The 27,584-nt window shown below is 39.9% G+C and overlaps 1 protein-coding gene across 1 annotated transcript; it reads right to left on the bottom strand.

Annotated features, from left to right (window-relative positions):
• On the bottom strand, positions 1-27,584 carry LOC119792998 (DENN domain-containing protein 5B-like). Its single transcript, XM_038299901.1, has 21 exons — positions 27,254-27,584; positions 21,520-21,629; positions 18,769-19,489; positions 15,520-15,707; positions 13,393-13,896; positions 13,077-13,308; positions 11,193-11,334; positions 10,744-10,834; positions 10,537-10,656; positions 10,290-10,442; positions 10,126-10,204; positions 9,941-10,016; positions 9,716-9,844; positions 6,246-6,367; positions 5,852-5,997; positions 4,458-4,579; positions 2,858-3,042; positions 2,655-2,737; positions 2,274-2,400; positions 1,967-2,141; positions 1-1,208 (listed from the first exon to the last, which is right to left on the bottom strand). The coding sequence occupies exons 1-21, from the start codon at positions 27,363-27,365 to the stop codon at positions 1,025-1,027; spliced, it is 3,801 nt and encodes a 1,266-aa protein (XP_038155829.1). The 5' UTR covers positions 27,366-27,584; the 3' UTR covers positions 1-1,024.

The following is a 27,584-nucleotide window of genomic DNA, read 5'->3' as shown; positions in this document are numbered from 1 at the left end:
TCATCTGTGTCAAGAACTTTAATTTTTCAACAGCACAAACCATGAATAACTTATTATTGCTCTTTCTAATCTGCATCTAAACAACAGAGGCTTGGTCATAATGGGGTACATGGTGCTTGCAGGATAGTGCAGATCTGTTTTCACATATCTTTATCTGTTAAATTAAATGCAACATTAAAATACCTTCACATTTTTAATGAAACTGTGCTCTTTTGATCTTATAAGACAATTAAACAGCATGTCTATCATCCACATGGGAAAGTGGGCCTACAAAATGATGCTAACAACATATTACTGCATATTGAAAAAAGGAAACAAATGAGATGGGATGGATGGCGCAACTTTAAGAGAAATCTGACGCATATGACTATTAACAGTGAACGAGATTGGTGAGAAGGATTCCTGACAGAGAAATAAACAGGACTAGATATGACACAACAAGGACACCAGCTTGGATCCAACTAGGGTTTTTCATAAGCCAGACTCTGCTCAGCACATGACCCAAAACTGAAAAAAAAAAAAAAAAACAAGAACCAGGCCAGACATGATACTATAACAAGAGCTTCATGTAACATTTTTATGCATAAATTATACAGGGAGAACATTAATTTTCTCAACAATATTCACTTAGATATCAAATAAATGATGGTTAATAAGGCCTGAGCAATGGCACTTCAGATTACAACACCTAAAGTAATGAAACAAAGATTCTGGCCATGCATGTTTAAATATTAAGTGCAAGCAACACAGCAGGAAATAGTTACAATTGTTCTAAAATATTTTATAAGACGGATCATGTAAGCAGATATTTTCTGCATGTTCAATCTTTTCTCCTCGAGGGGATTTCACAGTGTAGACGAACACAGGACTATTTCCTGGAGCAGATATAATACTTTTACATCGGTGAATAAAGAGATATGTTTGGTGCTTAAAATTCTGCTGAAAATGTTGTAAGAGTCTGGATGCATCTTGTTCCTTTCAGTAGTTTTGAACTCTTTAGGGTGCATGCGTTTCCATTTCATGGTCAGAGTTCGACCCCTTTGACCAGCGCTGCCTCCAGGGTAATGCTGAAGTCGTTCAGTGTATGCAGGATGCGACAGAGGGAGTGTAGGGCAGCCCGGTCCCGCAGAAGAGCTCCATCCTCATATGTCCGAGCTGTTAGGGGACACTCTGCCAGCAGGGGGAACCACTGGGACAGTAGCCGGTCCCTGCAGAGATGGACAAATAACACTTGGTAATGGTGTCAGTATTATCTGAATAAGTTGGAAGTTTTTTAACTTAAAACAAAACCCATATACTATAGTTTATCTTAAAGAAGCTTATTTTAAGGAGGTCAAATGTTCATTATCAATTATCCAAAATGTCTTTGATAAGTTAATATTTCATTGGAGTAGCCTCTTCTCACCTAGACATTAAAAGCGGACAAATGAAACCTGCATGGCATCACCAAAGTATAAAGGAAACAGACCCTGAAAATTATCTTTTGTTGACATGACAACTCTGTAAAATGTATTTTTGTTTGTCCAAAGTTCCTTTAAATCCAACATGTACTGATGTCTTCAGCTTTCTCATTTGAATTTAATTCTAAAATGTTTTGGTTTTCTTTTTACTTTGAATCTAACTGCAATAGAGCAGGTTTGGTTAGCAGATACACTCTTGATGGAGGTTAGACTATGTAGACAAAAACTTTGCTTGCAAACTTTCTTTAGTCATTAAACTAAATTTTAGGCAATTTAGACAAAAATGTAATTACAGGTGTGGACTGAAGGATTTAAAAGTCAGTTTATTTATTCAGCACACAGAATCTCCTACACTGTAGGCGTAACAGATCTGGTCATAGCTTTTTTTTTCTTTTCTTTTAAAATTTCATGTGATTTATGTTGCCTTTAAATTTTTTGCTACTTTGCCTAAATTCTACCTCTTCGTTAAAAAATAGGGGAAAAAATAAAAAGAAATGAAGGTTCACCTTATTCCCAGGCAGACAAACAGCTGGAATTTTCCCTCCTTCCCGATGTTCCGGGGAGAAGTGTTTATGGCATGGACGTAGCGGCACAGCGAGTCACAAGGTGGACCTTTTGGTAGAGTTGATCCCTGCAGGTCTCCCATCTGATCGTTTGTCTCCAAAGAAACCACAGCTTTTTCTATGAGGAAAGATTACATGAGGAACAAATGCTCAGTCATACCTTGCTGCATGAAACCTTATATGAGACACTACCATTGACAACCACAAGATGGAGACAAGAAGCACAAACGCTCATTGAGAACTGACTTACCCACAAAATCCCACACAAAAACATTCCTCTGAAAAAGACGGTTGGATCTGAACCCGTGGAGGAGGAACTTCTCCAGAGCTAGCACCAGTCCTCCTTCGCCACATAACAAGACTGTCAGGTTCCCTCTCTGAGATTACACAAATAAAAAGGTTTAGTAAGAAACAGGCTGAAAAGAGGAAAATGTAGTTTGTTCACTCGTTTTCACATTAGCAGGGCTTTCTTCACACATGAAAAAATAACATTGAGGGATGTAGATAATGAACAGTGATGTGCAGAATTCTGCTCCCCTTAATTAACCAGCGTGTCAGGCTTTCAGCTCAAATGAAGTGAACAATGTTTAATGGATGTATACACAATAATGAGACTATCACAGAAACGCACCTCCTGCTCAGGTTTGTGGAAATGCTTAACAAGGTTGTTGGCCGCCTCCCTCAGGTCCTCCTGCACCTCAGCAGAGTGCATTCCTGACAACACAAGCAGAAATTTGAGCATCTTTAATGCCATTTCAAAAAACAAGTGGAAACCAGAGCATGTCGTGACACAAACAAGTAGGTCAGCTATTGTGTTCTTTGTCAGTAACGTACTGCTTCGGCCACCCAGCGATCCCAATACTGTTCTGACACTCTGAGATGGAGACGCTAGCTCTGGAGGAGTTCCTGACCACTTCCCAGCTTCCTCTTCAGCTCCAGGAGACACCAGCTGACCGATGAGGACCCTCTCCAAGCTGCCGTCACCTACGCCTTTCCCCAGCCATCGGCCACACGGAAACCTGCCAAAGGAAAACACAATTTTCATCACATAGAAACATATTCTGTTTCCTCCGGCTGTGACTCAAACCACAAAATGTATTCCAATTTTGGGTTATTTCCATGATTTTGGAGGAATGTAATGTGTTTGTATGAGGCTTAATGTAATTCAGTGTCACCGTCGAGGTTTAAATCATAAAATCCGCTATGAGTTTAGTTCTGTTTAACTTGTGATTGTCAATTGGAAACAAGTCTGCATAGCTAGCGTCAATTCTCTTGGTGGGTCAAAAGTTTGCGTGGACTGTCGCACATATTCACACAACATTCATTTTTATACATCTCCAGTTTTATATTAAACTTTGTGCTGTAGGTTTTTTCACACTTCATACATGAGGTCCCAGATCTTACAGAATGGGTGGGGGGCCATTAACCATAATTCCCTGTGCAGTCTTTGTCTTTTTTATTTTTGGAAAATGATACTGCTTTTAGTTACAATTTAAAAGTACAGCCCTCTTTAAATCTCCCTGTATTTCATAATTCAAAATCACACACCAGTTTCCAAAGTCATTATGACTAACACCATGGTCCTGTATGATTTAGATAACTCCCTGGTGTAAAAAAAAGCTGAATCTAAGTAATGATGATTTCCAGTTTTCTGCAGAACTTGATGGCAAGGTGAGGAGCTAATTCATCCATTAAAATCATGATTTACAGAAGGAGGGTCACAACTAAAACACAACAGCCCTTAAGGACCGGAGATGGATTTCTTTGCTATATAGGCAACAAAGCAGTCCACGGTCTTTGTGAAATACATCACCAAGATAGTCAAAAACTGTTTCTTTTTCCCAGGACATCAGAGAAAACAGTAGATACAAAATAAACTTTCAAATGTCTATTCATTTTCTTTTCTTGGAAGTATGAAACAGCAGATTTCACAGCATGACGTAAAGCCTTTGATTTTTGGCGAAGTGCCAGCAGGAGTCCCAACTGAAGCATGTGTCTTTAAGAGACACATAATGTTGTATTAGGTAAAAAGAAATTACCCAAGAAATATATGATAAAAAAACGCAGCTTTCTTGATCTTTAGGTGGGGAAAAGGGACATTTAAGTGAGCACTCACCAAGCAAAAAAATATGTGAAAAACGTGCTACATGCTATTCCTAAAGGCGGCAAATAAAACATCGGGAATAAACTTCCGGTCCTGACGGTGCAGGAGACCCCATTGGCCAGATCTGCAACAAAGCGTCCTAACAGGGCAGGTCTGGGTCTTGACAGTTCAGGTTTGCAGCCAGACCCCTTTCGCTTTCCACACATTCATCCCTAGTTTTATGTCAAACCCACCTGGACTGTTTGTTCCTAAAATGTTATCTGATCCAAGCACACAGGTATAATTCCAATAGTAGGAATAGCAGGGGTAAAACCAGAGGGTGAGATTCACCTGTAGGTGTGTCCTGTGATCTCGTTGTACACCACCACACAGTCGATCAGACACTTGGCCAGTAGGCCCGAGTTCTCCTGAACTCCCAGCTGCAAGGTGCTCAGCCGGCCCAGGTTCTTGCACTAAAAGAAGAAGCAGATTAAGGATCTCATTATATCAAGTCTGCTCTGAGAGAAAAAGCTTTTGCATTCCTATTTTAGAAAAATCTGTGGACCTTAGTGAGAGTAAAGGAACTAAGGCCTTTTTAAGATTTTTTTTATTTTTTTTTACCAGTAAAGACTTCTGATAATTTAATCATCTATCAAGTTTTAATACCCACTGAATCTATCCAGATGGTCCAGACTGGCCGAATTTGAAACATTTTTTAGGACTACAATTAGCTTAAGTAAAGACCCATAAGAGGTACAAACAATAAGTTTAGTAATTCATATTTTTAATTTTATTTTCTGTTATAACGTAGGAGATTTACATTTATTTTTACCAAATTAACTTTAAATTTGGTAAATTTCTGACAGTTTTCTTTTAAACTCTGTCAGTCAGTTAAGGTTTTTACATTTCAGTTTCCTATATTCAGTTTTTCTATTCAATATTCAGTCAGCTTTAGAAAGTCGGTAAGGCATTTTAGACAACTTTTGAAACCTTATTTTAAAACCAAACCTCATAAAATGCACACTTCCTTGTAGGTTAGTAACAGATAATGTAAAAATAAATCTTTTTTTGTGATTACTTAATCAATAAGGTCCCTTTAAGCAGCAAATTGCTATTAGTGAAAGCAATTTGCTCATGCAAATAGGCTACCTAAAGCATTAATAAAGAATGAATGGCTTATTCTAAAGTGCTGTTTATGACTGATGGCAGAATGAAGCAGGATAAACACAGACAAAGGGGGGACTCTTATACTGTGATGCTGTTGCTGGTTCTGTGTGTATGAAAAGAAAGCCTGGCACAAAGGCCCATTATCGGCCCACTGATAGAAAATTTAAAAAAATAGTGAAAAATGAAAAGGAAGCCCTCTCTGTCCATCATTCTGAAGTTTCTAGAGTAAATTGTTCTTTGTGCTCATGTTGAAAAATGCTTGACACAGAACCCAGTTATTCCTGGAGTAAAACAGCATGAAAGAACTCAGCATTAAAAGCATGATAAAAAAAACCCAATGTGGTCTAAATTAAATAAAAAGTCAGTGATCGTAACCACAAAATGATCAAAAATACAAAATGTTAAATTTTTAATGCACAGACAGTAAAAATCCTAAATTCATACCAATCTTTCTGGATGGTGCACCCAGACATCTAATGCACATCTCTTTAAACATTTATGAAAAACTTCATCTTGAGCTTTTCTCCCTAAAGGCAGCCACCATCTTTTTATTCTTTGGGTTGTTTTGGAGTACAAACCTGAAAAAAGATTTCCTGTGAATTCTTTGGGATCTGCCTAACTCCTGAATCACCCAGCTCTCCAGAGACACACACCCAGGGGTTAACTGTTGCCATGGCGATGCTCAGCTTCTTCATGGGAATTATAACAACGCGGTACGGAATACCTAAGGAGGAGAAAAAGGACACCAATAGGATTTTTGTGCATTTTTTTTAACACTTCTCTATAAATTCAAATGTTTTTCTGACACTCTAAAAGGACCTGGCAAAAGGCCTGGCAATAAAGTCAGATGGGTGGGGATGCATGTCGTAAAACACAACTAAAAGCTGAACGTTAGTGTCTCTTTGTGTCCTTTAGGGTAACAGGACTGCCAGTAAATTCTACTATTCCGGTGGTCAGGTTTATAGGACTTACTGATGGAGGTGAAGGTGCGGGTAAAACAGAGGTAGTCCACAGTGTTGAGGGAGAGCAGGTGATACAGAAACTGTTCTCTCTCTTCCTCGCAGAGCAGGAATGCATGAGGTTTATACAGCTGCCTGTCGGGAAATTATGAAATGGATATATTAAAAACAAACAAACTAGTGGATAAGTTTCTAAAAGGAAACTCAAATGAATGAAGGAATGCAGCTGTTTGAAAATCAAAAACTTGTTGTTTTTTAAGAAAATGTAACAAAATTGATTTAAAAACGGATTTCATTTTCTTTCAACTTGGAATTTAATGTAAAATAGGTATGGAGTATGGAGAATAACTACCGTTAAAGAAAAAGTACAAATATTACAGAATTTACCATGTGAAACCTGAGCTGTTGTGAGGATGTTTAAAAACCAAAAGACAAGAACAAAATGGTGTTCATTCAGAGCAAATATCTACAACCCGTAGCTCTATGTAGCTTTGTTACATTCCTCACTCAAATGTCTTTTAATTATTAAGATGTTAGAAAAATTGTCTGGTTTCAACAAGTTTTCTATTTTTCTCAGTCAAATAAAAGTAAAAGATAAAATGAGTATTTCTAAGTTTGTTGTCTCTATAATTCGGCTTAAAACTCTGCCCTTTTTCCTTCTATCAAATCTGTCCAAATAAACAAGGAATTTGATTTCAGTTCCCTCCTTTGTCTGAGTTTCTCTCAAACACTTTAAATAATATAGAAGATAATAATACATAATAAAGAAAACACACATAAATATTAGCGTAAATAATTATAGACATGGCACATTCTATTTCATAATGTTTGAAATATTTATTGTTCTAAAAAATAGAAATAAAACTAAAAAAATATATATATTTTATCTAACCCTAAATCAAAAATGTATTTGTTTAACTTTAATTTAAGGCATATTTTTTTCATAGAGACTAAGTATACTAGGAGCATATTAAGCTTTTAAAAGTAATAGACTCCAAATTCAGTGTTTGTTAGCAGATTTAAAGGTGCTTTTTAAAGTCTAATGTACGCCAGTCCTTAAGCTAAAAGCAATAATTACTTTAAGTAAAGACAAACAAAAAGATTGCAATTTTATGAGAAGTGGAATTGTCATATGTCTGTGCCCTCTTCATTGTTCCTGTGTCAACACAAGTTTAAACTCTGTGGAGAACTAATTAAAAACAAGCAGCTGAGAGGCCCATCCTCCAACATTTTAATTTACCGTATTTTCACGACTATAAGGCGCACTTAAACGTCTTTTTTTTTCCTCAAAATGTGCGGTGCGCCCTATGGTGCGGTGCGCCTTATGTGTGTTGTAACTGCGACTTTTGAGACCACCTCATTGAGGAGATGATGAAAGAGTGGCTGAATGTAAGGAGGCCAGGTGTTTTTTTTCCACCCCTCACCATCGCTGTTAATATGTAACTCCATGCGTGCCCATCTCACAGCTGCATCTCACAGCTGATGTGAAAAACATGGGGAAACAAATTAACGCTGCTCGACATCGGTGTGAACCGGACCCAGCAGGTGCAGCAGAAGCAGCGTGTTTACATGCAAAGTCAATGGTTGACGCGCATATAGGTGCAGCAAAAGGTCCCGCAGCGCATTTTGGTGCAGCACGTCGGGAGCGTTTAAGCATCTGAAGCGCCGCCAACGCGCTGCTGCTGCTCGAGATGGAAAAATTGAAGTTTTGCTGCTGGACGCGCCGCATCAACCAATCAGAGAAGCTGATCTGGGAGCCGCAAGCGAGACAGACAGCTCTCTGATGACATATGATATTAACGCAAATGGAAAAGGCTGGATGGATGCGTGGCTGAGGCAGGTGTATGTGAGAAGACTAGGTGGTTTTTTCCACGCATCACCATCGCTGCGTGCCCATCTCACAGCCGATGTGAAAAAAAGGTGAATCAAATGAACGCTGTGCTCGCCGTTATCCCGGGGGTCTGACAAAGGAGCTTCAACCGCTCGACATCGGTGTGAACCGGCCGTTCAAAGTAAGGCTGCGAGCGGCGTGGGAGCGATGGATGACCGGCAGAGACCACAGTTTCAGGATAAGAAGGCAGCGCCGGGCAGATTACGCCACAGTTTGCGGATGGATTGTAGATGCTTGGACTAAAGTGTCTGCTGGCTCTGTTGTTCAAGCTTTTGCAAAAGCCGGCATTATTTCTGAGGAGCTGCGCTGCACGGAAAGTGACTGACAGCGAAGAAGGGGAAACTGGCATGTCTGATTTAGCGCAGCTGTTTTATTCAGAAACATAGGATGATGACTTTGATGGGTTTGATTAATACTTTGTAATAAATACATGAATAAAGCACAATCATACTCAGTTTTGCTCCCGCTGTATTTTTCTCCCTGAAAACTTAATTCAACAGCAGCCTCTGGGCCGCGTCTCCTCCTCTTCAGCGCGGTGGCTGGCAGGTGTTTTTTCATCTAAATAATCTAAATCTTGCAGCTATATTTGCTGTGATCAGTGGGAATAAAGTAGTTTTAATATGTTTTTAAGTGAGAAAGTCCACCTGAAAACTTAATAATTGCAGTCAGTTCATCCAGATTATCTATTTCTGTCGGAGGCGCTCAGACCCCCACATACCAGCGGTGCGCCGACAGGAGAAATCCTTTCGTTCACCGCGGCTGCTGGCAGGTGTTTTTCATCTAAATAATCTAAATCTTGCAGCTATATTTGCTGTGATCAGTGGGAATAAAGTAGTTTTAATATGTTTTTAAGTGAGAAAGTCCACCTGAAAACTTAATAATTGCAGTCAGTTCATCCAGATTATCTATTTCTGTCGGAGGCGCTCAGACCCCCACATACCAGCGGTGCGCTGACAGCAGAAATCTCTTCATCAGCAGCCTGTAGGCTGGGCAGCCTGGGGTTCACCGCGGCTGCTGGCAGGTGTTTTTCATCTAAATAATTTTAGCTGCAGGCACCAGGATACCGGCAATAAAAGCGAACATATTCCGTCAGCAGGTTTCAGGATTTTAAGTTAATTTAGGAGTGACCACAGCGCTGTGTCATCTGCGATGTCTCTGTCTCACGGCCAGCTGCCAGGTTTGATTAATACTTTGTAATAAATACATGAATAAAGCACAGTCATACTCAGTTTTGCCCCCGCTGTATTTTTAAATACGCAGTAGAGGTATTTAAAGGTAGTAGAGGACATGTACCTGTATATAAAAAACGCGCCCTATAGTCCGGTGCGCCTTATGTGTGTGTTAAATACAGAAATGGGACACATAACTGAGAGTGCGCCTTTTAGTCCGGTGCGCCTTATGGTCGTGAAAATACGGTAGGTATTTGCATAGTTTGTTGTAGAGTCCTTTCATGCAGCAGAAAAAAAAAATCCAAAACACATTTGTTCTCTGATTGACTATTTGTTGGTCTAAGTGCATGTATGCATGAATGGCGATTGTTCTGTTAAATTCAGGATGGATACATGCTCCATAATAGAGCAGTAAATTCAGACCTGAGCAGCTCCTGGTTTGTCAGCAGCTCTTTGAGGTGTTGGGACAACATTTTTTTCTCCAGAGCCAGATGGATCCAAGCTCTGGCCTGGCCCACCTCAGACAAATCGTCTCTCATGGTTTGGATAAACCTAAAGCATTTAAAAAAACACAAATTCAAGGATGAGAGGTCAGAAAAAAGTCAGGGAATTATATCTTTAGATGAAATATGTTTTATCTATAAAAACCTCATGTCCTGAATTAACGATCCTCTTTGGAGCAAAGAGCCATCCTCAGACAGCCTCTGGTCCAAACAGTTTGAACCTGAACAAAAACAAAGAAAAGTCAGCTTTGTAATATATTTGCACACAAACTTAAAAAATGAAAAAAAAAAAAAAAAAAAAAAAACACAGTAAAGCTCTGCTGTTCTTACCTGCTACATCTACTGGGGCTTCCATCTTCTCCTGAGCAGCCTGGTAGTGCAGCAGATGGGACCAGATTGCACACTTTCCCTGTTCATCACAAACACATTTATCACCATCAAAGCAGTGTGAGATGTGTTGTGTTTGCAGAGGTCTGTCAGATTCTATGTCTGACCTGTTTGATCTGCAGGCCGTGGCCCCAGGTCCTCTCTAGCAGATCACACAGACCGTGGATGAGAGTGTTTTCCTGAAGCCCGGTGATATTGGCTTCTCCCTGACCCAGCTCCACACACTCTTTCCCTATCCTCTCCATCAGCATTCGCTTAGTCTGAAAAGCACAAAAAAAGAGGGATCAACTCCATTATCCTTGAGTTGTTTTAAAGTGCCCAACCTCCATCCGAGCAGAGAATGAGAACACTCACCTTCAGACGACATTCCCGCAAAAGACCATCAACAAACTCCCTGTGGGTCTGAGAGACAACTTCGGGTGACGGGTTGAGGAGTTTTGACTGTCTGATGGTTCTCCTTGTAAAATTGGGTTTCTATGAATAAAAAAGACCTGCAGATAAATGACAATCCTTCTGAGGTGTGAGTATGTATAGCTGTGTGTCAACAACAAATATTTTTACCTGTTTGGGTTCAATGTCCGATCCAGTGTGTTCAGAAGCAGTTATCCTCCTGGGTTCAGTCCTACGTGAAGCTTTTACGCGACTAGAATACCTGGACACAGAAAATAATACAATGTACTGTTATAAAAGCATAGATCTGTGTACGGATGCTTTGAGTGTTTTAGCTTGCCATAGGGATGTATTGGTAGTGATGTGTTTCTAGGTAGGCTGCTTATGGAGAATACATACTGTTAGGATCTGAACTTAGTTTGTTGCTCCTGCACTTCTACAGCTGTTTTCTGGTGGATTTTTTTTTTAGAACAAATCTGTTTTTAGCCCTGTCTTTCATGTCAAAACTCTGTACTTGTCCAAAGTTATATTTCCATGCCCTCCATCCTCTTTAACCTATTGTTAAAGTCTTACAGATACCAGTATTTCAGCAGACTAGCAACAGGAAATTAAAGGCTCACTTGTACGCCTGTGCAAGAACGTCAGCCTGCAGCTTAGGGAAGTATCCTGGGTGATGTCGGCCCTGGCCGATCCTCATGTCCAGCAGGTGGGGGTGTATGGCCGTGTGGTCGCTCTTCAGCAGCCTGCGCTCGATTGCTTGAGCTGCAAGCAAGGAGAAAAATAATCTGATGTCATTTTTTTAATAAAACAAAACCATCAAACATGGTTAACGCGGGAATGAGAACACCTTGAAGCAGTTTGTGTTTAAATGTTGAAACAAGTTGAGAGCATGATATGTTTAAACAGGTTCTTCAGAAAAAATACACAAAAACATCTCTCTGCTTTTAAAAAGCAAACTATGAGTGTGGAAAAAACCAGGAGGAGAGAATCAGTAGATCAAATTGAGTTACGCAGGTTTTCTGTTTCCTTATTCGAAAAATACTGTAAAACAACATAAATCAAAGCACTATGTTCTCACCAATACATCAATAAATGACACCAATATGGAGCAGATGGAATTAGTAAATATGAATAAAGCCCTCATTTGTACTTGTCACATCAGCCTAAGTAGTGCATAATTATAATTTCATATTTCAATTATAATGGCTCACCGTTATATAACTCAAGACATACACTATATTGCCAAAAGTATTTGCTCACCCATCCAAATTATTGGAATCAGGTGTTCCAATCACTTCCATGGCCACAGGTGTATAAATTCAAGCACCTAGGCATGCAGACTGTTTTTACAAACATTTGTGAAAGAATGGGTCGCTCTCAGGAGCTCAGTGAATTCCAGCGTGGAACTGTGATAGGATGCCACCTGTGCAACAAATCCAGTCGTGAAATTTCCTCGCTCCTAAATATTCCACAGTCAACTGTCAGCTGTATTATAAGAAAATGGAAGTGTTTGGGAACGACAGCAACTCAGCCACGAAGTGGTAGGCCACGTAAACTGACGGAGCGGGGTCAGCGGATGCTGACGCGCATAGTGCGAAGAGGTCGCCAACTTTCTGCAGAGTCAATCACTACAGACCTCCAAACTTCATGTGGCCTTCAGATTAGCTCAAGAACAGTGCGCAGAGAGCTTCATGGAATGGGTTTCCATGGTCGAGCAGCTGCATCCAAGCCATACATCACCAAGTGCAATGCAAAGCGTCGGATGCGGTGGTGTAAAGCACGCCGCCACTGGACTCTAGAGCAGTGGAGACGCATTCTCTGGAGTGACGAATCGCGCTTCTCCATCTGGCAATCTGATGGACGGGTCTGGGTTTGGCGGTTGCCAGGAGAACGGTACTTGTCTGACTGCATTGTGCCAAGTGTAAAGTTTGGTGGAGGGGGGATTATGGTGTGAGGTTGTTTTTCAGGAGCTGGGCTTGGCCCCTTAGTTCCAGTGAAAGGAACTCTGAATGCTTCAGCATACCAAGACATTTTGGACAATTCCATGCTCCCAACTTTGTGGGAACAGTTTGGAGCTGGCCCCTTCCTCTTCCAACATGACTGTGCACCAGTGCACAAAGCAAGGTCCATAAAGACATGGATGACAGAGTCTGGTGTGGATGAACTTGACTGGCCTGCACAGAGTCCTGACCTCAACCCGATAGAACACCTTTGGGATGAATTAGAGCGGAGACTGAGAGCCAGGCCTTCTCGTCCAACATCAGTGTGCGACCTCACAAATGCGCTTCTGGAAGAATGGTCAAAAATTCCCATAAACACACTCCTAAACCTTGTGGACAGCCTTCCCAGAAGAGTTGAAGCTGTTCTAGCTGCAAAGGGTGGACCGACGTCATATTGAACCCTATGGATTAGGAACGGGATGTCACTTAAGCTCATATGTGAGTCAAGGCAGGTGAGCAAATACTTTTGGCAATATAGTGTATGAAGGTCTGCACATTCAGTACCTGACTCAAACAGAGTGGTGCATTTCCTGTAAGGACGTTTCCGGGACTCCTCGTCGCTTATGTCATACAGTCGCTCTCTCTCCATACGGCTGTCAAACAGCTGCTGCAATGGCTCCCGGTCCACCCACCGCGATATGACCTTCCCATCGATGAAGGAGGAAAACATGGAGGTCTCCAGGAACCGGGATAAGAAGTGCAAGTGTGTGGCTGGCTGAACTGAAAGAAAAGAACCCTAAAGCAACAATTGTTGTTGATCTGTTAGTTGAATAGGCATTACCAGTAGTTTTAGTAATGTGTCAGTTATCTGCTGAAGTACCTTGTCAAAGCTGCAAGTGCCTTCTCTATTGCTCAACCAGGAGTCCAAATCCATTGCACTGTTGACAATAAAGTCCTCATATCTGCCAAACATGGCAGCGAAACGAAGAGCAAACACCTCCCTCAGCTGAACATTTAACTTTGCAGCCTTCAGCTCTTCTTTCTCCTCTTCAAGCACGTGCTCCAGTGTCTTTCCTCCCTCTGATGCTTTTTCTCCTCCACATCTCCTCGCTAGAGCCTGGAGCCTCTCCAGCACAGCCAGCTCCTCTCCTCCCAGGTTCCCATTCCTCCTGTCCTCCATCAGGTCCTCCAGCACCAAGCTGCTCAGGCGTGGGGAGGTGGAGCTCGTTGTGGTTTTTGCTGTCATTCCTCCCCATGGAGGGAGTCCAAAACTCAGCAGTACCTCACTTAGCTCCTGTATGAGCTCAGTCTGATCTGGGAACAGTGGGATGTCTTCTGGGGCTTCAACACAGTGGTTGTCAATGTCCACAAAACAGAGATTCGCCTACGGAACAGAACATAAAAGCCTACCTTAGCCAGCATAACAGGACATAATCAGCATAATTATGTAGATAATGTGGCTTAGCTCCAATTAGCTGTGAAATAAAGAAAGATGTAATCATTTGAGGGCTTATCTTTGCAACAAGAGATACATCAGGAAAATATTTTGTCAGTCTCAAGCTATGAAAACCTGTGCAATACAATCCATAAATCTGCTGAGCAAAGCGTTCCTAAAGAATACCAAAAGAGGGGCAGGGATTTTAGAAAAGCTGCCCGGTAAGCAGCAGTCAGCATCAATGCAACCTTCAGCAGTGACCCAAAGCTGACAGTTTAAACCCTCTGGGATGCAAGGAGATACATTGAAGAGGCGGCACTTTTAGTCAGCTCTCTGCAACATCATCCACCCAGTCCTAAGTTTGAATCATTATGTTAGCAAAAAAAAAAGAAAACAAGGAAACATGTTTTAACTCAGTTAAGTTCATTAAGCCAGCACTTCAAGCTCAAAGGCCACCATACTCATATAATTAATGATAAATAAAAATGCATATCTTTTCATTTCTATTAATTATTCAGTAAAGCCCATTATTATGGATTTGCCAGGCTCTTCATTTCTGCTTTCATCCCCCTGGAGCAGTCTTACCGCGGCCTCCTTTCTGGTCGAGAGCAACTTCAAAAGGGATTCAGCGAGACAATCATGGAGCATAAAGCAATCTAGGATGCAAGCATTGATGTGAATTGAGGACAGCTCCAAGGGATTGTGCAGAGCCAATCACAGAGGGGTGGGGGGTTGAGTGGGTTTATTGCAGCATGAAGCAAGCATCTCATCAGTAAAAAGGCTTTAAGAAGCTTCTTTTAAAAACATGCATATATATCTGAATCCTTAAACTGTGTTTGAGTGCAACTCCATTGCAACTCCAATTAAATAAATATTCCTTGAAATAAATGTTTATTACAGTGTTTATCAGAATCTAATATAAAAGAGAACACAAACTGGAAAACAATTGTGAAGGTTGAAAGTAAAATATGGTAATTTTTTTTTTTTTTTTTTTTTTTACAAACATAAATCTTAAATGCTCATGTTTTCATGACAAGCACTAGGAAGTCACAGTCTACAGCTAAATCCAATCAGAAATCTGTGATAAGACACACTAATTATGTTCAGATGATTGAGAGGAAATCAACCTGCTAAAGGCGGCAAATACTTGAGAATTAAAAGGAGTTTTACCTTTAAGCATGACTAGGGCCCTAAATATGCAGCCAATTATACAATAGACTAGACAAAATCTAAGGCTGCCTAGTCAAATCCCTGTCCTCCTACTGACTGATTATCTGTAAGAAGACTTGAAAATTGCTAACCTGACAACAGCCATATGTTGTCAGGTTAGAAAATTGCAGCTGTGAAACATCAATCTGAAAAGGTTTGAGCCAATTTGTAAGAAGGAAAAAATCTCTCTCTTAATGTGTAAAGCTGGTAGATGCACACATTTAATAAAATATGGACAGAGACTGATATAAGAGCATACAAGAATATACCAGATTTTCTTTTTTTGCATGTAATGAAGGCAAACAGGATAATGGTCTTTTACATAATATCTTCAACCCAAAATACTTCCAGCTTCCTTTTTACCTCATGCGGAAGGTGGAGGGAGGATCGCTGAGCTCCGTCTCTGCGCTGGATGCCCATCAAGAAAGGCACTGGAGCATCAAGGAGGTGATGCAGTGGTGTAGATATGATGGGCAGGTAGATGTGCTGCCACTGAAAGGGGAACAGCAAAGTGGTGATGCCTTCTGCCACCATCATCAAACGCTGGTAGTCTGAGGAACAGTTAGACAATAACAGGAGGCCGTTACCATTAATAAATCCTCTGTACCCAGAAAGGAGATCACTTTAGAGCATTTAAAGCAACATTTCAAAACAGCTGTCAACAATAATTAAATCCCCCTTTAGAAAAGCACAGCAAAATAAATGATTACATAATATCGTCTATTTTCAGGTCAAAGTTGCTTCAAACACAGTTTTGTTTTAAGTTCATGCACAAAAAAATACCGTATGTTTTAATTATTTACATTGTTTAGATCCTATGTAATAATGGATTGGGGTTCTGTACACAGGATATGAGTAGTCATTAGCTTATCTTAATAATTGTGGGTATTTCCACTTCTGTGAAAAAAAAGTTTTGCTACTAAATCTTTCTTATTTACTATTCTAAAAACACTATTTGATTCATCTTTACATTGCAGTAATGTTTGGATTTTAGCTTATGTAAATTTAGTGTTGGTCCATGATTCATAATATACAAATTTATCCAGCCTATTCTGACCAGACAAACCTAACATGTCCTGCTGTGAGAATGACTTTCACAAACTGACGTCATTATTCTACCCCTGCCCTGTTAAAATAACGCATCTACCTTGTGATTATTTATGAAGAAAAGCAGCTTTCAGTGGATAATATTCCAGTGTTGCCTTTTTAACACAGAGAGTCGGACCATATGAATTTCAAGCTCCAGCTAAACCAGGCTGTCAGATTATTTTGGGAATTCTAGTAAAATCAGAGGCTTGATCACAGCTTAGAAACCAGATGTACTCTGCATTTAACACTAAGTGCACTATAGATGTACATTTTGGAGGCCTAAAAGATTATATGCATAACACTAAACTTGGGGACCCAAAATAATAAAAAATAAAAGTGAGATTGTGACATAATGCAATACTTAACTAAAACACCTGATAATTGACATAATGCACTCTATTCCTTACATTTAGCCCATGTTTTAGGGAACCTGTTGGAAATCAGTGGTAATGGACAACAGACACATGGTGTGTCTCTCTCTACCTTTTGATCTAAAGTATTTAGAGTGGTTAAACCTGAAGCTGAGAATGATACATGTTAACAAAATCTTTATAACCACCTGAGATGAAAGATAGGAAATGCAGAATGCAGTCTAAATGGCCGCTTCTGAGGTTTAATTCATCTCTTTATTATGCTTTTTTAATTACAGTTGAAGACATTAAAACTATAGTTGTGTCCAAATCCAGAGGCTGCATCCTGTGAAGGACTTTGTTCAGTCCTTCTGGAGCTGCAGACACAAAGTCAGAATGAAGCAGCAGTTCTAGCCGTTTCTGTCTCCATTGCAGCACAACTTCTGTTGCCTAGCAACCATATGGCATGAGGCATAGATCCATGAAGCCATTGGAGCCAAAACCTGTTTATTTTTTATATCCTTTATCATGACGTAGAAAGAAAATTGTACAAATAAAACACCTATTTTAGAAGCTAAAATTTCTTGTTTCATTTATTTCAATGACTAGTCTAAGGGAGGAGGCCCAGGGGGAGACCCAGGACACGCTGGAGGGTCTCGGCTGGCCTGGGAGCGCCTTGGGATTGCCCTGGAGGAGCTGGCCCAAGGAAGGTGAGGGTTCGTAATTATAATTATCTGGACACAAATCAAAAGTCAAACAGGGCCTGCCGTAAGCATTCTTTGTTTTGATTTTTTTTTTTTTAAAGAGCTTCAGAAAAGTTTTCTTTTGGAAATTATATAAGCCTGGGGACTAAATAAAAAATACTATTTGTTTAGAAAAGATTTGTCAAGGAGACAAAGTCCAATTTTGAATCCATAATACTGAGGATACATGTAATATTGTCTAAAACCTGACTATCAGATATATGTTGCTTATTTTTAAATCCCTCAGGAACTCCAGCAGTTGTACAGGTTGCAGGTATGATTTATAGAAATGAAACTATTTATCTAAATATCATAGAGAATTTAAAGTTAAATAAAACTAAAGCCTTGCTTCAATTTTAGCTCATATTTGCTGAGTAAATACATAATTTAGATAGGCCAAATTTTAAACATTTTTACACCTGACTGAATCACAAATATTTTTTTAGCTTTCAGCTGGTAGTAATACTCAGGTGTGTACTAAAGCTGATGTGCAAAGAATAAGCTGCCTGATCAAAGAGAGGGAGGTACGACCAATGGGTGGGCTGACAGGTGCCAGAAGCATAATAAACAGAGCAGATATTTGAAGCTAAAAGCTACATTATCACCTAAAAGCATATTGAAAGTTCATTTTTGGTACGAAAGAAAACAAAGCTATCCTTTCATCGATTATCTGCCACATGTGTCCTGATCACAGTCGCTGGTGACCATCTTAATCAATCTATGGTTGAAAGGCAGGGTACACCATGGACAGGTCTCCAGTTCATTGCAGTGCAACAAATGGACATGCAACCTTAAGCTGATTTAGAGATGTAATCAACCTAACAGTTATGTTTTTGGACTGCGGGAAAAAGCCAGAGTACCTGGTGAGAGAACCCACGCATGCAACATGAACCCCCTTGAAGCAATGCCAGAAGATCCTACCTTATCACTGAGCTATGATGTAATCAAACTACAAATAAGGCCTCCTGGCCTGAATTCGGACACTGCTAATATCTACTCAAGGTATGATGCTGACTGGTACAAGCTCTTTGCACGACCCTACTTCACAAAATCTGACCTGCCCCTTTAAGTGAAGCAGTTTATTTTAACCAGCAAGCCTTTCATAAACTCTCTGTTAAGAATCCAATCTCAAGAAGAGTCATGATGCTACAAGACTCATGCAGTTTATTTCTTGATGCCTAATTCTTCATCAACAATCACAGAGATATAATTAATATAAATGCACATGTTTCATTGTTAACAGATTGTAACTAAAATGTATGGAATGTTATCTGCAGATTAGGTTGGTTATCAGTGTAAACATGCACATTTTCAGCACGTATAAATTAAGTAGCAGAAAACAAGAGGAATAATCTTTTTTAACACTATCAAACAAACAAAAAAAATCAGAGCAAAGTGGACTACAGAAAGTATACTTATCGTTTGTTTACCTTTGGAGTACAGCAGGACTTGTGTCTCCAACAGTGCACAGGTAAGTAGTTTAACCATATTGTCCACACCCAGCAGAGAGAACACATCTCCCAGAGGATATTCCCCCAGTGGTAGCTCCCCAGGCCCAGGCCGCTGGCAAACAATGGGCCCCTGCACGCCATGGAACCTCAGTGAGCGTCCAGGTGGAGGCAAGGGCACTTCATACAGGATGTTGTAGACGTAGCTCTCTAAAGGGAGAGGTGGAGCTGTCTGGGATGTTACAGCCTGGTGAAGCTGAGCCAGAAACTGTCGTGAAGCTTGCAGAAAGGGGAGCGGCGTGATGATGCAGAGGGCTTTGGATACATACAGCGTGTCACGCGCTGCGTCGAAGGAGCCCACGCAGCCCAGGCAGCCAGAAACTCCTGATGTTAAAGACTCTGCATCTGACTCCTCCAAGCTGCTGGCAAGTGAGTCCATGCTGGAGGTGGAAGGGGTGGAAGCGGAGGAAGATGCAGAGGATGAAGGGGAGGACACTGAGGAAGAGGAGTGGTGCTCCACGTGGTGCATCTGATAGAGAGTCTGCATGGCTGTGATAATCTGAGGATTAGTCACCTCCTCGAAGAAGGTGTGAACAAAGCCGTAGGAGCGTGTTCCATCATCGGAGGCGATGGTGAAGGAGTGAAACTGTGGGTCTAGGCTGTCCGCCTGTGTGCGGAAGGACAGACCTCTGGGCAGGCAGAGCTGAAGGCAAAAAAAAGCAGCAGAATTAGAAAAAAAAAAGTCCCTTACATTGTGTAGGAAAAAATTATTTCAGTTATGCTGCTTAAACTTAAATAAGAATCTATCAATGATGTATGAAACTCCATCAAAATAAATATGGTTCATCTTGTCAGACAACATTTGCTGTTGATGCACAATAGACAAAATATTTTGAAAAGAAGAGAAACCATTTTCTTATCTGACTAAAAGAGTCTAATAACAGGCAATTAAAACATAAACATTTGTTTTGTCTTTGTATTAAAGGTAAGGACGAGCTTTTATTTTCCGGGCGGATAATCTAAATAAGTGGACCACCTAACTGTCAATCATTCTGGTGATATGTTTATGCAACGCCGTCCTACGTGCGTCACATTAGCTATCTTTTTCTGCGCATGCGCACTTTCAGCCGCATATGTGTGGTGAGCTACGGTTTCAGACAGTCATGAAGTTCACGTTTCTCACAGCGGTTCTTTGAAAATGGTAGAGGGTCGTATAAGAAAAAGTGTCTACGAAGTGTATGAGAAGAAAAGAAAGGCCTCCGAAGAGGCAGATATATCCCAGAATCCTTTGCGAGGAGAGCTATGCTTGCAAAGCTCTTGTGGTGACTAACAACAAAAAAGGCGCAGGCACCGTGCAGTGGAAGAGGTTTTACATGACCAACAGAGCAAAGAAGCAGTGATCATCTGTCCGAACAGTAAGTTAAACGAGTTTGCTATAAAGTCCACTATATAGTCCCAGCTGTATGTGGACACAGTAAGCTTGTATGAGCTATGAGAACAGCACATTTTAAACAGGGTGTGCACGAGGAGAAATTGGCCTGTGCATACTCTTGCATTTTTTTTTTAAGTGGAGAGGGCGGGTCTTTTAAAAAAATCCTCCAAAATACCTTTAAGATAATCTGTAGTTAATTTATACATACTTTAAAGGAAATAAACATGGCATTTTATGATGTAAAAAAAATTTAGAACATGCTTCTTTCTTTAAAACTAATATTACATACGATGCTAATTTAAATAAAATCTTTAAATCATAAATGACCAATTTTGTGTTTTCTTTAAATATTTCAGCTGCTTTACAAGTTAAAGCCATCTGTCGATTGATGTAATAAGCACCTGTTGACATGGGCTACGTTCACACTGCAGCCTGAATTGAATTTTTTTTGCCCATATGTGACCTGGATCTGATCTTTTCATGGCAGTCTGAACAACACAGATCCGATTTTTTCCAGTCCAACCAAGGCCACTTGGCTATGTGGTCCTGAATCCAATACAAATCTGATCTTTTCAAATGCGACCTGTGTGTGTGAATGGCCAGGTCGGATTCATCCGACCTGGGCATCATTAATACCCGACAAAGGTCACTATTATGCATCTTGCTACACAGAAGCGGCAAGAAAAACAACAACCAAGGCAGTATTTATGTTTAACCATATTGAAAAGATAGAGTTTTATGGTTGGAAAAGACCGCTAGATGAGCGCCGGCACTACCATCCATGTTTACTTCCGGAAAAAAAGAGCATGCTGGCCTGTGACGTCATTGCGTCCTCTACTGCGCATGCGGGACACTTGCGTCGTATGACTGCAGTTCACACAAGAGATCACATACAAGTCGCATATATTTGGAAATATGAGTGGTAACGTAAAAAAATCGGATTTCGCAAAAAAAAAATCGGAATTGAGCATCAAGGCCTGCAGTGTGAACGTAGCCATGATGAAACAAGTCTTTTTGAGAAGTCACAAGTCACTTTTCTTCTCTGCAGGTTTCAGATAATGCCCTTTGACTGTCACTGACTCAGCCAATTAAAATGTTGTGCATCAAGGACAATTATAAAGCATCAAGTGGCCAGATGTTATTGGCATGCAGAGTGTGAATGCACTTCAAGGACAATATCAAACCAAATCACTCCGTCCATGCTTCATTGGTATGCTGCAAACAGTTATATGGCAATACAAAACTGGGATCTAATCAATTTTTAAGCTCTGTTGAGTAGGAAAACACATCAAACTCCTCACCATGTTGACAGCATCTTTGTTGAAGGGGTTTCTGTCTGTGTTTTCCGGGTAGTGAACCAGAACCTTTGACTTGAAGGACCGTCGAATTGGGCTCTGCTCGAAACCCTCACCTGACAGACAGAGAAAAGGTGGAAGGCTGTTTTTATAATTGTGCAGGAATGAGCCATGAAATCAGAGCTTATTATGGTACATAAAAGAGGAGAGATGCATAACTCAGACAGGATATCCTTGTCTGGTGCAGAGAGGACACAGAAAGTAATTTTTTTGTTGGCAGCAAGGATGATGCTGCTGTAAACATGGAAGAAGAACCCCGGTAAAGGTTATGCAACTCATTAACAAGAGGACAGAAAAAAAGATGGGGGGAAAAGGGATATATCACTGTTCCTCATTAAGATTCTGCATGAACTGAATTCTTTTTATGCATAATATAGTTACAGTACATATATTCAGTCCTCTTCTGTCCAGTTCTGCAACACTAAATCTGCCTCTGACTGACAACTTTAAGATGCCTATGTCTGCTGTGAGGTATGACGCAGTAGTTTCAGGCTTCAGGAAAGTCTGCCTCACCTGCCTACAAAATGACGCACAGGACGCTTAGACAGGAGACTGCAGCATGGAGCGAGAACAGAGCACAGCCCCACGTTAGGCTGAGTCAGTTTGGTAGGTGGGAGGAAACAAAGAAGGAAGGGGGAGTCAGGGTTCTTTACTAAAGGAGCGAGAGGGGGCTTATAGGCGAGTGGGATTCTTGTTTCCATGGCACCCATTTCCGCTCTGGCTACGAAGACAGCCATTTAGAAAAATAAATTATAAAATCAAAACAGAAAAAGCTTCCTGTGCATGTTAGCAGTTACGTCATCTTTACCCAGCAAAATAAAACCTCACTAACCTCCTGTTGCATGTTCCCACAGAGGAATTGGCTCAGAGAAGATAAGCAACATGTGTAGATGCTATTGACCGCATAATGGGGCAGAGGGAGGAGGGGGGAGGTTTGTTTTAGCGTTAGGATCAAGTAGTAAATATCTGTTTCTCTTTGGCTGTAATCACCAGCTCATGTATATACATTCAAACAACACATACCACTTTGCAAGGCTTTTTTTTGCTGCATTTTGCTAATGCAAATTAAAATTTAATGTTGGCTATCTATTTTTTTTTTTTTTTAGAATTTAATGTGATAGATCAACATAAAAAGGTGCCTAATTTAAAAGCGGAGAGAAAATGTCATATGGTTTTAAGTTTGTTATTTTCCTTCTAATATGACACAGTGGCATACATGTGAATTTAACAAAAACAATACTGTACCTACATTACAACTGAAAATCTTTTAGGACATGCCTCTGCCTGGTTTTCATATCTAAACTGTTATTCAGAACATATTAATGGAGAGCAAATGGGGAGCGCTCACCTCAAGTTAATACCACACATTCTCAATTGGATTTAGCTCTGGACTTTGACTCGGACATTCAAACATATGTATACATTCCTGTGTAGCTATAGCTGTATGTTTAGGGTTGCTATCCTGCAAGAAGGACCTTCCCATCACCAAAGTCTATTCAAAGTGTCTTCTATGAAGTCTTTCTTCAAGGGTTGTCATTTTTAATGAATTTATTTTTTTACATATCTTCCCACAGTATGACACTGCCAACACCATGCTTCCAAGTAACGACAGAAGCATAGTGTTGGTGGAGTCATGCTGTGGATTTTTGGGATGTTCAGATGTAAAGATAAAAACACTTTCTTTCAAATTGTAAACAAGACTCCCTAAAGCTTTTCCTTGTCACTCATAAAAGCCAGATTTGTTGAGCAAACAAATAACAGTGTTCCTTTTTGGAAGTTTTATCCAACTCAGCTGTTGACTTGCACTAGAGGTTTCATTCCTTGCCTCTAATACTCTCCTTGCCTGGCTAGTCAGTGAAAGTGAAAAGCCAGGTCTTTATAGTTATTACAAAGACGATTTCTATCACCTAAACCCCATTTATTGACTTCTTTCAAGTTCAAAACAACACACACATTTTTCTTGAGCTATCACAACAAACCCCAATAAAACAGTAATGGATCTGTTTTTTTAGAGCAACAAAACAGTGATATAGTAGTATATACATTCAAACAACACATACCACTTTGCAAGGCTTTTTTTTGCTGCATTTTGCTAATGCAAATTAAAATTTAATGTTGGCTATCTATTTTTTTTTTTTTTTAGAATTTAATGTGATAGATCAACATAAAAAGGTGCCTAATTTAAAAGCGGAGAGAAAATGTCATATGGTTTTAAGTTTGTTATTTTCCTTCTAATATGACACAGTGGCATACATGTGAATTTAACAAAAACAATACTGTACCTACATTACAACTGAAAATCTTTTAGGACATGCCTCTGCCTGGTTTTCATATCTAAACTGTTATTCAGAACATATTAATGGAGAGCAAATGGGGAGCGCTCACCTCAAGTTAATACCACACATTCTCAATTGGATTTAGCTCTGGACTTTGACTCGGACATTCAAACATATGTATACATTCCTGTGTAGCTATAGCTGTATGTTTAGGGTTGCTATCCTGCAAGAAGGACCTTCCCATCACCAAAGTCTATTCAAAGTGTCTTCTATGAAGTCTTTCTTCAAGGGTTGTCATTTTTAATGAATTTATTTTTTTACATATCTTCCCACAGTATGACACTGCCAACACCATGCTTCCAAGTAACGACAGAAGCATAGTGTTGGTGGAGTCATGCTGTGGATTTTTGGGATGTTCAGATGTAAAGATAAAAACACTTTCTTTCAAATTGTAAACAAGACTCCCTAAAGCTTTTCCTTGTCACTCATAAAAGCCAGATTTGTTGAGCAAACAAATAACAGTGTTCCTTTTTGGAAGTTTTATCCAACTCAGCTGTTGACTTGCACTAGAGGTTTCATTCCTTGCCTCTAATACTCTCCTTGCCTGGCTAGTCAGTGAAAGTGAAAAGCCAGGTCTTTATAGTTATTACAAAGACGATTTCTATCACCTAAACCCCATTTATTGACTTCTTTCAAGTTCAAAACAACACACACATTTTTCTTGAGCTATCACAACAAACCCCAATAAAACAGTAATGGATCTGTTTTTTTAGAGCAACAAAACAGTGATATAATTTTAGGCATATTAATATATTTGCAATGAAATATAGTCTTTATTTCACTTTTCTTTTTTCAATTTTTGTATATAAACAAAGGATTCAACTAAAATCAGGACCTTGCTCAAAAAGACAACAGAAAAAAAAATAACAAAATGGTATCGGCTAGGGTTGAGTAGATCATATATTTGTCCTTTCCCAGAGGGTGAAGTAGCATGACATATACTATGTGTTTTCTTTAGGAGATTAGCATCAAGTTTCTCAGAATATATTTAACCCAAGCTGGATTTTCTGCACACAAGCATCAGATCTATTATTAGACAAATGGTTGCATCTCTCTGCAGTCAGCTTTACATTTTAAAGCAGCTCTGTTCAGCTACAGAGATCCCACCCTGCTGCACTGATGTCATCCCTCCCCCCTCTGTGACCGCCACCGGGCCTGAAGCCTCGGCCGTCCAGCATTCCAACAGGCAGCATCATGTGAAATTTGATTAGGCTGCAGAAAACACAGCGGCATCCATTGAGAAGCTAACAAGAGCAGATTGTCTCTTGGTGGGCTTTCACTAATTACACCAATGCACAAAAGGAGTGATACAGTATTACCTCACCATGGCTTGTACAAGACATGTCCACATGATTTTTAATCTCTGGATCTCAGGAATTTGCTTATAAAGAGACAAAACCTCACAAAGACACAGATTGAAATCCCTTGAAAGAAGCAGGAGCAGAGCCCCCTGGCCTGCTGTTACATAAGCAGATTGTGGGGAGCTCAAATATACAACCAACTGGTATGGTCACTCACAGCAGGGGGGGTTGCAGACCAACTGCTTAGTGCAACCCATTATTAGAAAGCTGTGCATAAGAATCTAATAAGAATTTAAATTTGATTAAGAGTGCAAATAATAACAAAAACAGTTTACATGAAAACAATCCTTCTTCCAGGTTTTTTTTTTCTCATTAGATTTGTGACTTTAACCATACAGGAATCCTGGAGGGAGGGATCCATATTAAAACTTTGAATACTTTGGATTATCATTCTTATTTTTGTGTTTATATAGTTGCAAAAAGGAAAAAAAAAAAAAAAAAATCACATCCTGAAGATTTTTTGAGCCAAATCTAAAATGCAAGGAAAAACTGATTCAGCAAAGCATTAGGTGTATTAGTTTGTTTCGGAAGCAATCAACCAACCGGCTGTTTCACATCACTTATAGGACAGATTCCAGTTCATGATAGCACACTTAATCTCCCATACACGACATATGTAAGGAGCACCACACGGCTCTGTTCTCAAACCACTAAACTTCACTATTAATCCTTTTATCTATTTGACAACAGAACACTGGCTGACAATGTTCTGTTGTCAGAAGAATACTTTAAAAAGACACTAAACAAAAAAATTAAAATAAACTTAACAAGCAGCTTCTCAAACCTGGACATGATGGTGAAAGAACAGCGACAGATAGACTGCTCTCTGTAGCTTCATATCCATCTGAGATTTTTCGTTATTTTTTTTATAAAAAAATAGGTGTAACAAAAATCTTACATTGTAAGATATGAAACTGAAAGCAGCTAAAATGCAAACATTTAATCTGAATAAAGAACATTGTGTTCCTCTTTTAAAAGAAATTTGATGCTGATTATAATTTATGGCCAAAGACTAAGGTAATAAGGATTCTTTCCCCCCAAAAATAGATGAGCTTGAGCTGAATAAAAAGTTTCATCAATGACTTAATGCCACAAATGAAGCCAAAACTGTTTGCTTTTAGCCACATTTTCCCCCTGAGGAGGTGCTCTAAAGGAGAGGACAAGAGGAAGACGGGTGTGACTATTGTCTGCTGCTCCAGGACTACAACCTGGAAGTGACGTTGAAGTTATTCAACACACTCTGTTCTGTTTCCTCACAAAACCTCCAGGACACAGACAGGCGACATAAAAAAACAACCAGAACAACACCTTAAAAGGAATAAATAACGTTCAGTGCTGATGCCACCCATACACCTTTCTCATCCTTTTCTGGCCAAAACAAATCTGGTTTAGATAACAGAATATCATGTCTGCTATGCAAAGAAGCCAAAACATGGATTGTTATCTGCTTAGAACAGAACAATCCAAATAGCAAAACCTCTTGGTCTTTATTTTCCAGCTGTTTTCTAGTCTTAATTTGCAGGACAGGATGTTGTTGTTTGTCTATAATGAAGCAGACCCTAATTCAAGTGTTTAACATTGGATTATTGAAAAACAACAAAATATTCTGGACTGTTGTCATTAAATTAGGATAAAATTTTGGATACTGTCCCTTGTTTTTCACAGGCAGGGTGAGACAAAAAGGAGATAACTAAAAAATATGAGCCGTCACTGTAAAATTGTTTTCCAGATCTGTTTTAACTCATGTTTCCTAGACAATATTAGGTCTGCAGGGATATTTTTTTAAAAGGTTACATCAGAGGGATCCTATATATAATGTTATATAAACAGTAGTACATATATTTATTTTAAATAGGGCACCCACACAAATAACATTTCGAACAAAACAACAGATTTTGAATCCAAATGAGACACATTGGAATTGGCTTAACAAGAGGATCGTGTATAATTATTATTTTATAATGTTAAATCTGCTGTATTTACCGGCTCCATCGTCTGGCTCCAGGCCCGTCTCAGTGTCCACTCCACACACGACAAAATAGTGGGCGAAGCGGCAGGAAGGCGACCCACCCGTGGCAGCTGTGGTCCCGTTCATTTCGATGCGCTGATGGCTGTGACAGCTGCGGGGTTTTCTTCTATTACTGGAGCCTAAAGCTGGAGATTTTCATAGTGGACTGGGCTCATAATCCGAATTAGATCCCCGCTCTTCGGTTCGGCAGTGTGAACGCTGTGCTCCGCTTTCTGAGTGTCATGGAGTCCGGACGATCTAGCGATGGTCATCACGTTGTTCACAGAGGAGGAGGAGGAGGAAGAG

Source organism: Cyprinodon tularosa, unplaced genomic scaffold, assembly GCF_016077235.1.
Source record: "Cyprinodon tularosa strain WSP-4 unplaced genomic scaffold, ASM1607723v1 ctg44, whole genome shotgun sequence".
In the NCBI taxonomy this organism is placed as follows: domain Eukaryota; kingdom Metazoa; phylum Chordata; class Actinopteri; order Cyprinodontiformes; family Cyprinodontidae; genus Cyprinodon; species Cyprinodon tularosa.
This window is presented reverse-complemented; position numbering and strand designations above follow the sequence as displayed.

Coding starts and splice junctions, on each gene's coding strand:
- LOC119792998 (XM_038299901.1), bottom strand. CDS start 27,365: ATGAACGGGACCACAGCTGCCACGGGTGGGTCGCCTTCCTGCCGCTTC. Junction 19,490..21,519: donor ACAAAGATGCTGTCAACATG/GTGAGGAGTTTG, acceptor TTTTGCCTTCAG/CTCTGCCTGCCCAGAGGTCT. Junction 10,443..10,536: donor TGCGGGAATGTCGTCTGAAG/GTGAGTGTTCTC, acceptor TGTGCTTTTCAG/ACTAAGCGAATGCTGATGGA.